General features: G+C 37.4%; 1 protein-coding gene across 1 annotated transcript in view; it reads right to left on the reverse strand.

The window, feature by feature from the left end:
* rfc1 (replication factor C (activator 1) 1) overlaps positions 1–10,042 on the reverse strand; it is an 18,847-nt gene continuing 8,805 nt past the window's right edge. Inside the window, exons 10-24 of the mRNA XM_067403143.1 lie at positions 10,005–10,042; positions 9,760–9,864; positions 8,344–8,731; positions 7,621–7,730; positions 7,309–7,423; positions 7,107–7,195; positions 6,503–6,640; positions 5,988–6,083; positions 5,797–5,895; positions 5,536–5,690; positions 5,205–5,322; positions 4,812–4,957; positions 4,489–4,702; positions 4,099–4,281; positions 1–763 (exon numbers count right to left, since the gene is read on the reverse strand). The exon at positions 10,005–10,042 is cut by the window's right edge and continues 142 nt beyond it. Of these exons, the coding sequence (XP_067259244.1) occupies positions 668–763; positions 4,099–4,281; positions 4,489–4,702; positions 4,812–4,957; positions 5,205–5,322; positions 5,536–5,690; positions 5,797–5,895; positions 5,988–6,083; positions 6,503–6,640; positions 7,107–7,195; positions 7,309–7,423; positions 7,621–7,730; positions 8,344–8,731; positions 9,760–9,864; positions 10,005–10,042 (2,090 nt within the window). The 3' untranslated portion in view covers positions 1–667. The remainder of the gene's footprint in view (positions 764–4,098; positions 4,282–4,488; positions 4,703–4,811; positions 4,958–5,204; positions 5,323–5,535; positions 5,691–5,796; positions 5,896–5,987; positions 6,084–6,502; positions 6,641–7,106; positions 7,196–7,308; positions 7,424–7,620; positions 7,731–8,343; positions 8,732–9,759; positions 9,865–10,004) is intronic.

The raw sequence follows: 10,042 nt of genomic DNA on the forward strand, positions 1-10,042 counted from the left end.
TCTTGTTTTAATTATTGAATTGTACACATTTAGTCATTTACAGAATAATCCTCTGGCTAATATCACACACACACTATCAGTCTGGATCCAAAAGTGCTGCCATAGAAAACACTAAGAAAGGTATTATTTATATATCTGCAAGTATACGAAGTAACAAAAGGAAAAAAGCAAATATGGCAAATACATATTTACATTGTGTGTGTTCACTAAGCTAAGTACAGTGGGTGTCCATGTCTTAAGTGGAAGAGGGTGTATAACTGTGAACAACAGAAGCAATATATTAAAATGCTCATGTATTTTGTCATGGGGGTTACATGAGTGAGATGACATTAAGTGCCCTTAATACTGTTTACCTTTGAGATGAATATAGCTTTAACATTATGTGTTAACAGTGTGATGCATGTGTCAAGTCAGATATGCTTAATGAATTGTGAACCATATAATAACTTCTGTGAAAATGTGTGGTCCACCCCCAGCGCCTGGTCCCTGCTGTGTCCGCTCTGCTGAAAGCAGCTTAAGCTGAGTGATGGCTTTCAGGAAGTGCACAAGTATGACTCACAGACAGAAAAAAAGTTCTGTTTATAGAGCTGATGTCCTTCAGCCACTCACATCTTTATGAAAACAGAAAGAGTAGGTGTTTTCGGTCTCGGTCCCTCCTATATTTATCTCAGTTTTTGGCCTTTCCTTTACCCCTGCCTTTCCCCTTCCCAGAAGCCCCTGGTTTCTCTTGCTTGATATCTTTTGCTGGTTTGGCTTTCTTTTGCTGTAGGAATAATAAGAAAGAAAAAAAACAGAAATCAGGTGAATAATGGTGTTTTATAATGGAATTTTGCCTATGTGTAGGTCTGGATGGAGTATGCAGACTGGTTCTGCATTTTCTGTGCTGATTTCAGGGCAAAATGTGTGGAATTCTGTAGAATGAATTTAAACATGGTAAAATATGCTATTACTAATAAGTGTAGTACTCTCAGCTATGCTGTATGCAATAAAATTAGCCAAAATGTTAAACAAGTTACAAGTAGTCTTAAAGGATTAGTCCACTTTCAAATAGAATTTTCCTGATAATTCACTTACCCCCATATCATCCAAGATGTCCATGTCTTTCTTCAGTCGAAAAGAAATTAAGGTTTTTGAAGAAAACATTCCAGGATTATTCTCCTTATAGTGGACTTCAATGGACTCCACTGTTTAAGGACAAAATTACAGTTTCAGTTTCAGCTTCAGCTTTAAATGATACCAGACGAGGAATAAGGGTCTTATCTAGCGAAACAATGTCATTTTCTAAAAAAATAAAAAATACAACTGTATACGCTTTATAAACACAAATGATCGCCTTGCAAGTAGTTCCGCCATTCCGCCTTCCGTATTCTTCAAAAAGCCTACGCTGTATGTCCTACACCTTCCCTATTCTACTTACAGAAAAAATGGAACTGGCATCATATTCGTTACGCAAGTTGAATAGGGAAGGTGTAGGACATACAGCGTAAGCTTTTTGAAGAATACGGAAAGCGGAACTACTTGCAAGGCAATCATTTGTGTTGAAGCATATACAGTTGTATTTTTTTTTTTAGAAAATGACCAATTATTTCACTAGATAAGACCCTTATTCCTCGTCTGGTATCGTTTAAAGCCCTTTGAAGCTGCACTGAAACTGCAATTTTGACCTTCAACAGTGGAGTCCACTGAGGTCCACTATAAGGAGAATAATTCTGGAATGTTTTCATCAAAAAACTTTCTTTCTTTTCGACTGAAAAAAGAAAGGACATGGACATCTTGGATGACATGGGGGTGAGTAAATTATCAGGAAAGTTTTATTTTAAAGTGGACTAATCCTTTAAAATGACTGACAAACTTTACACTTTGCAACAAACTATACATGTTTATACATATAGGAAAAAAAAAAAAGTAATTTATCCCTCAAGCTCATCCTTAGGTTGTTTCAAGCTAACTCTTTTTCAATTAATAACAGGGACTTAAGATTTTAAGCTTCAAAAACCATGCAAACATATAGCTGCAAGCAGCAATTACGGGGCCAAGCACAAAAGCGGCACAACAAGCCAGCCAACACGGCCTTGAGCATCAGACCAACTGCAACAGTGAGCAATTAAAGACCTATTAGGATCATTTTAGGCAATAGAGCTGAAAAATCACATATACAGTCAATAATAAAGATTTACTGGTTTATCACTTTCCACCAATAGGTGGCGCTGTGACCAAATTCATGCGGTATGATCAGAGTGAGTTGTCAATGACATCCGCAAAGTTTGGTGTCAATATGTCAAAGCATTGCAGAGATACAGCTTCAAGAGTGGGTTTTGAATCATGCCTCAAATTCGTTTGCTCCGGTATATGAAAAAGATTTGATGCATCAACTTGAAATCCATGACTTTTTGTCGGCATGGTCTGAAGATGATACGGTTCGATTTCGGTGAAAATCAGAGCAACCGTCTAGGAGGAGTTCGAAAACGTAGGTTTTTAAAGAAAAATAATATGGCAGACAGGAAGTTCAGTCGACTATGGCAAATTTGATATCTTTGTTCTCGGCATGACCCAAGGAATCAAATGAGACCAGTTTCATTACAATCGGTTAATATAGTCAAAAGTTCTTAGCATTTTTGTAAATTTTGTTATAATTTTTGACCACAAGGTGGCGCTGCGCCAAAACTTCTCAAGCTCCTTCAGGGAATTGTCCTGATGACCCATACCAAATTTCGTAACAATACGCTAATGCGTTCGTAAAATACAGCATTTTAGCACAAAATTCAAAATGGCCGATACGGGAAAATTGGATATCATTTGACTCGGCATGATGCCCCGAATCCAATAAGACCGAATTTATGATTTTTCGACAAATCCATCAGAAGTTATAAGCAAAAATACCCATTTTTCATATCTCGGCACCAGTAGGTGGCGCTGTGCCGAAACACTGCATGATGCCTCAGGTCATGCTTGTGATGACATGTACCAAGTTCGGTCTGAATACGACAAAGCATTGTGGAGATACAGCCTTACGTCTTTTTTCACAAGCACTGCATACAATTCGTTCGCGTGTTTTTCAAAAATGGTTTGAGGAATCGACTTGAATTTGTGAAAAACGGAGTAACGGCCTAGGAGGAGTTCGAAAAAGTAGGTTTTTCAGAAAATTCAAAATGGTGGAAAAATTTTCATGACAGAAAATTATGTCATAGGGTGCATTTGATTCGGCTTGACCCAAGGAATCAGAGGAAAAATTTTGTTTCTAACCCTTACGGTTCAAAAGTTATTAACATAAACATAAGTGCAACTTTGGATAGCTGGTGGCGCTAGAGGGATTGAGTTAGAGACTACAAATTTGCTATGGACAAAGGTCAGACTGTCCTCTAACTGTGTGCCAAATTTCACAACTTTTTACCATACGGTTCTATGGGCTGCCATAGACTTCCAGAGCGGAAGAAGAAGAAGCAGCAGAATAATAATAATAATAAAAAGAACGCCAACGGATACAATAGGTGCCTACGCACCTTCGGTGCTTGGCCCCTAATTGTAAAAGTAGCCATTATAACACCTGTGAAGCCATAACAGATCCATTTCTCAACTCACTGACTCAATGAACCAGTCTCAGTGGTTTAAGAAGTTTTGGAATATAGAGCAATCGAAACCAACTTTTATTGTGCTTTTGTGACCTCTTTTAATGCCCGAAAGCTTCAGTCTCTTTGCAATTGTATGAAAAAAGAGTGGAGATTCTTCAAAAATCCACCTTTTATGTTCCAAGAAAGAAAGGAACTCATACAGGTTTGGAATAATATGATGATGTAAGCACTGAAAGCCTAAATTAAACTTGATCATCATATAAAGCTATCATGTCTCTTCAGGATTTATCCACTCATGGATTACATTTTTTGAAGTGTCAAAGTTTTAGCTGCGTTGACTTTCAATGGAAGGACAGAAATCTAAATTTCATTAAAATTCATTTGAGTTTTGAAGATGAACAAAAGTGAAACGACATAAGCCAAGACTATCCCTTTAAGTGTTCTCCAAATGAGATGTTATTGAGTCAACATAATTGGAAAACTGATATATAGTCGAAATGAAAGCTGCTGGATTGCTGTTTTGATATACCTTGATCATCGCATCTCCAGTAAGCCCATCGTCTTCTTCCTCTTCCTGGACCTGAGATTCATTGTCAATCTCTCCTACAAGCTCAGGGTCAATAGCACCTTTACGGCTTTTCTTAACCACTTGTAAGGAGTACGGCATAAGATGGGATTCCTTATTGTAGGCTCTTGTAAATGCAGCTTTCACCTGCAGGAAAGGAAAGAAAAAGAAAAAAAAAAACACAGCTGATGGGGATAAAGTGTGGCATACAGCACCTCCAGATGTTTTCCTGTTAAAACACAATTAACTCAGACTGAGCAGGCATCTGTCAAAGCAATGAACTGTCAACTGGACCACCGGTTCCTTGTCCTGGAGGGATAACTCTACAATATGCAAAGAAAATCACACACACACCTTGGAGTCTAGTTTAGAGTAAGGATCCGGCTGTCCACCCCATGTGCTGATCTCCATCATGTTATCAACATCCTCTTTAATGATGTCATAAGCATCTATGAGCTTCACACTCTGATTGGCTCCTTCTGAACCTTGGGACTGAAGAGGCTCTAGTATTGCGGAGTGCAAATACGGCAGGTAATCCAGATTTATTGCTTCCTTACTACTTAACGTCCTGCAGGATAAGAAATAGGTAAGCTTTTAAGAAAGCAAAAATGAGGTTTAAAGACTTCATGCTTCAGACATGGAGGAAGGGAGCGGGAGAGAAAAGTGTGTTTTCTCACTTTAAGCTCATGTGTGAAGCCAGCTCCTGTAAGATGCGGCTGTGTTTGCCAGCTGATGAAAACTTGCCCAACCAGCTGGGAAAGGTTGGAAACTGACTCATATAGCCGCGCATCAGTTCCCCTGGCAACACGCTTGCATAAATTGCCTGGAAATAAATACACACATACATGAAAAGCCTTAGCAAAAATACTTGAACTATGTGAACAAGTTTTGTAATATGTTAGAAATCAGTGCTGTAATAGGACTTTATTCATCTTTTCTGCCTCAAAAAATGCATTTTGAAAATGGCCGGTTGTGGGCTTGATTATCTTGGTGCTGCTACAGCATTCAAAGCTGTTGACGGAGGATTTGTTGGCCAACACTGATGAGAAGACAATGGCAGGAAGTGTTACCTGTGTAGGAAGCAGAGACCAGGTCTGTCTGGAGCGGATCTGTTTGTCTACTAAATCTCCATCGCAAATGCTGTCCGCTGTTTTACTCAACAACACCAAATGATTCTTCAGACTTCCCCTGAAAAATATCAAATGTCAACATTATACCATCACCATTATACTGTCTTTTTCATGGGGAGCAAACAAAACACCTTTTTAAATGATCAAAGAGCAAATGTGAATTTGTTCTTAGACAAAAAAAATTGATATATACACTTTGAATATCTTCAAAATTTGGGAAAATATAGAGATTAACTATCACCCAGACCTAGAGTACGTCTCTAAAACTCACCCTGCAGCAGCTGGTCGGACATGTAGGTAATTTTCTTGGACAAATAGTGGGGCTAAAGAGTAATCATGAAAGAAAAGGTCTGATTTGTCAATTAATGACATGTGGGCAGTTTCCTCTCCTGAAGAAAACACCTTCCGGCACACATCAAATGGACCCTGCATAACAACACAGATATTGTCATTTTATACAGTCTACTCAATGTCATCAATGCATCCATGCTCATAAAGTGTGCATAATGTTTTTAACAGTGTGCGCATATACCAGTTTCATGTCTTTCTTAGCATTGTTAGCATCCGCTTTGGCCTGGTCATAGGTCATGACCTTGTCTTTAGCCGACCACATGCTCAGATTATGCAGGATCTAGATGTAGAAATATAATAAAAGTTTTGCAGTGTAAAACACACATCAATAGTAGACAGTGAATCAGTGATAAAAGTTTGTTAACATCATACCTGCCGAATATCCTGATTGGATGCCAGGATGACTTCATTAAGTGCTGGGGGTGGGATTTTCAGACCTTCTTTGAAAGCTATAGACATCATAGCCCCCTGATTGGGCAAAAAGAAGCATTTTTTAAACATTTTTTTACACAATAACTGTAATATTGAGTAAAATAAGATTTCTCACTTTATGTTAAGGTGTCCTTGAAACAGTGTAATTACACAAAGTACTTAGTAATAATGTTTACTGTTTGCAATTATGCATATTTTACTGTTATTACTAATACAAGTAACAAGTATAACAAACACTGTAAAATAACGTGTTTTTTCAGTGATGATATATGTTTCAGTAATGATATAAAGTAGGGTTTAAAACCAAATATTTTAAATGTTTCTAAATCCAAAAAAACAAAGAAAGGATATGATGCTTATATGATAAGAAATACGTCTAGTCCACTAACTAAATAAATCAAATGACACTGATCAACAGTGATTAAATCTGACAATCATTTCAAATGCCAGCGTACCTTGATCTGCTCAACACGGGGTCTCTGAAACCGCAGGTCATAGCAGTAGTTGGCCAGCGAGCGGATCTTTTGATGATTGCGGTCATTACACATGCAGATGATGGGAATCTTTGACTGTTTTATCAGACCAATCATTTCCTGTGTGGGTTAAAGGGCAAAAGCACAAGTGTCAAAAACCACAACAACTCTGAATACACTGGTGTTCAGAAAAGCATACTGATCTTACCAAGCCTGCACTATGTAGTATATACACTGTGCAAAGTATGTACATTTTCTGTATACACATAATACCCTGATGACCTACTACATTTGCTCAAAATGAGCGTTATACAACAGAGCTTTCTGAATGGATTACTGTTTTCCAGATTGCAATGACTTGATCTTTGATTTCCAGTACAAAATAACTGGATGTCAAATAAGCTGAATTCTTAAATAAAAAAGCCCAAAATTATCATTACCATATATTATATATTGAGCTAGTACTCTATTCCACACAGCCACTGAACCCATAAGAATTTAGACCCCATTATGACCATTTTTGCTCCTTGAGCACCACCTCTGGTAAAGAGAGATAATGCAATTGAATGTGAGTGTGTGTGTCTACCTGTATTCCTCCTCTGTCTTCATTTCCTGCCATCCCGTCCACCTCATCCATTATGAGGACATGTTTACTGCTCACTGTCTGAGATGCACCTGACACCATTAAACACAAAAACATACAGTGTTTACATTATAATCAACAAGTTTAACTCCAAGCCATTTTACAGATGCTACCTGATGAATTAGCTATTAATTAAGCTAATTACCTGTATAGAAGTTCTTAATGCTGGTGTTGTTGAGTGATTCTGCGATCACTTCCTTTAAGCTGTTCTTACTGCGGGTGCAGCTCGCATTCATCTCCACGTAGCTGTAACCCAACTCCTACAAGCACATATGGAATTCTATTAATGCTTTACCCAATGCAATGAAACTGTAAAATAGACACACAGCGTTTACAATCATTCACTAATGATTTAATCCTTGACCCAATGTTAAACACATTAAAAGGATTACACACTGTTTTTGAAACTTAGTCAAACTAAATGTTAAGCTACATGCGTTTATGAAACTGAACTGACCTCACAGACGAGAGCAGCAGTAGTGGTCTTCCCAACACCAGGAGGCCCAGATAACAATGCAGCCTTAAATCCAGAACCATCATCTTTACTCCCAAATTTACCAAATTTGGCTGTTTCGCACAGTGTGAGAGACACAAGAACAATGAAAATTAGTTAAATGGAATTGTAGCCTCTACATTGAAGTTGAATAAACACATTATTCATGGTTTGAATGGCATACTAGTATTTATACTTCATAATACACAGTATATACTACAATCACATACTACTGTTAAAAATGGTATATATGACAGCATGCACCATTAAAATAAACATTATGGAGTCACTCCTACGAGTGTAAAATCTGGTGCATATGCTCATGGTCAAATCAAGTGCACTGCATTATGGGAAACTACTCTAGTTAAATAATGTCATACTGTTAGTATGCCATTCCAGCATGGATAATGAACAGATTCAGCTGTATGACATGCTAAACTCCATATAAAATGATCTGAAACAACATTTACAATTCTTATCTTATTTGATTAATATTACCTCATAATAATTGAGAAACTATATTAACTGGTCAAGTTGAAAAACAGCCCAAACATAAGAATAATATACACATTTCTTAATCCATATTTTTAACCTTAACGTTGACGTTCATAGATTATATGTCAGCTACCCAAATATCAACTGTCCTGTGAACATGCAGTAAGAGCAAACTTAAGAGCCAATACTGACATGGTGCTTTTGTACTGCCGCTGTGATGTTTATGCCAATTCTGTAACCAACGCAGAAGCTTGTTAGCACAACTCTGATCCCCCTGCTGTCCAATCAGGTTCTTCAGATTGCGGGGGCGGTACTTATCCACCCACAACAGGCTGCTCCCATCATTCTCTGGGGTAGTGTGGGATACAGGGGATGCTGTCTTGGTTTGATCATAGCTCAAACTCTTTTTGACCTCTGAACGAGAGGCCCCAAGTGTTCTAGATTTAGAGGCAGAGCCAGGCTTAGACTTCCCCTCTGATGGGCTTCTCTTGTTGGGGCTGGGCCCTTGCGGTGTGGCCTTCTTGGCTGGAGGACTGGGCTTGCCTCTAGAGTCTGGAGTCCTTGTTTTAGAGGATTTATTCTAAAATATGGAAGATAGACAGACAGCTCATCAATGCACTAAATTCCTGTGTGTGCAGAAGGGCTGTACAACATTGGAAAAAACTGAAATATTTTGTATGCGTTTAGTTTTTCTGCTATACATATATTGCGATATGAACTAATACAGAACACTTTGACCACATCACTTGAATAGCTATATTTGGAAATTATTATTGATTGGGGTGCCTTTGTTAGAGTGTGCATACAAAATAAAAATAATTTTAATAAAAAGCTGAAAAAACACTTTATACATTGAAGACTTGAACCATCCATTTAGGATTTTGGTAAAAACTTAAAACATTTGGGTGTTCAAAATAAGGGTATACCAATATTCTGCCAAAATAAAATATTGAGGAATTGATGTTAAAAGCACAAGGCTTTGAACACAACAAGTGAATAGTTTAAAGATATAAAAAAATTGAATTGCAACTCAAAGTGTTAGTTGTTTCTTGTAAAAAGTGAACTTAGGTGTAGACGCCCCTAAAAGTAAGCATTTCCATTATGAACCTTTGTTCTTTGTGTCTGAATGTCTCAACAGTAGCAATATGAGACATATTCATATAAAATTAAATTTAATATCATACTGCAGTTCAAATCGCAATATATGCTACTAAATTATTTATTGGCACATTCAAAATCAAAAAAATCAAAAATCAAAATAAAACATTCAGCATCTTTAAAAAAAGACTTGCCAAGTGACCATGAACAGAAATCAGAAAATTGAACATGCGAATGCGTCATTAAATTATTGAACTATTAACTTCTCAGGTGGTCTTTTAAATAAATATTTTACATCTGAGGGGTTTGGCCGACAAAAACACTGTGATGCTTTCATTTTGGAATATATTTATTTAATTATTTAAAAATCACACCCTTCGGAGTATGACCATCGCATAAGCCATATACCGCAGTATTGATTTTATTTTGCTAAATATATGTGGCTCTAGTGGGCAGTTAGTGCAAGTGAAAGAACAGGAGGTTGAAAGAAGGGGTTGGGAGCTATATTACCTCTGCCTCTGCCGCAATCTCATATTTAGACTTCTTGCCTGGTTTGGTTCTTATGAGGTCCAACAACTCATCTTCATTAATGATCTTAGTGCCAAAACTCTCCGCCTAAGGGATAGACATTGAAATTACATTAACACATTATGTTACACTAACTAATAGTAAATTAAAAAGGTAATTTTTAATATTTTAAAACAAACATACAGGACACCCATGTTTGAATAAAGAGAAATAGTGACAATTAGGACCTTCTCAGTCTTTGAGGCTCCACTGTCTCGTCCCAGAA

Source organism: Chanodichthys erythropterus, chromosome 12, assembly GCF_024489055.1.
Source record: "Chanodichthys erythropterus isolate Z2021 chromosome 12, ASM2448905v1, whole genome shotgun sequence".
Lineage (NCBI taxonomy): Eukaryota > Metazoa > Chordata > Actinopteri > Cypriniformes > Xenocyprididae > Chanodichthys > Chanodichthys erythropterus.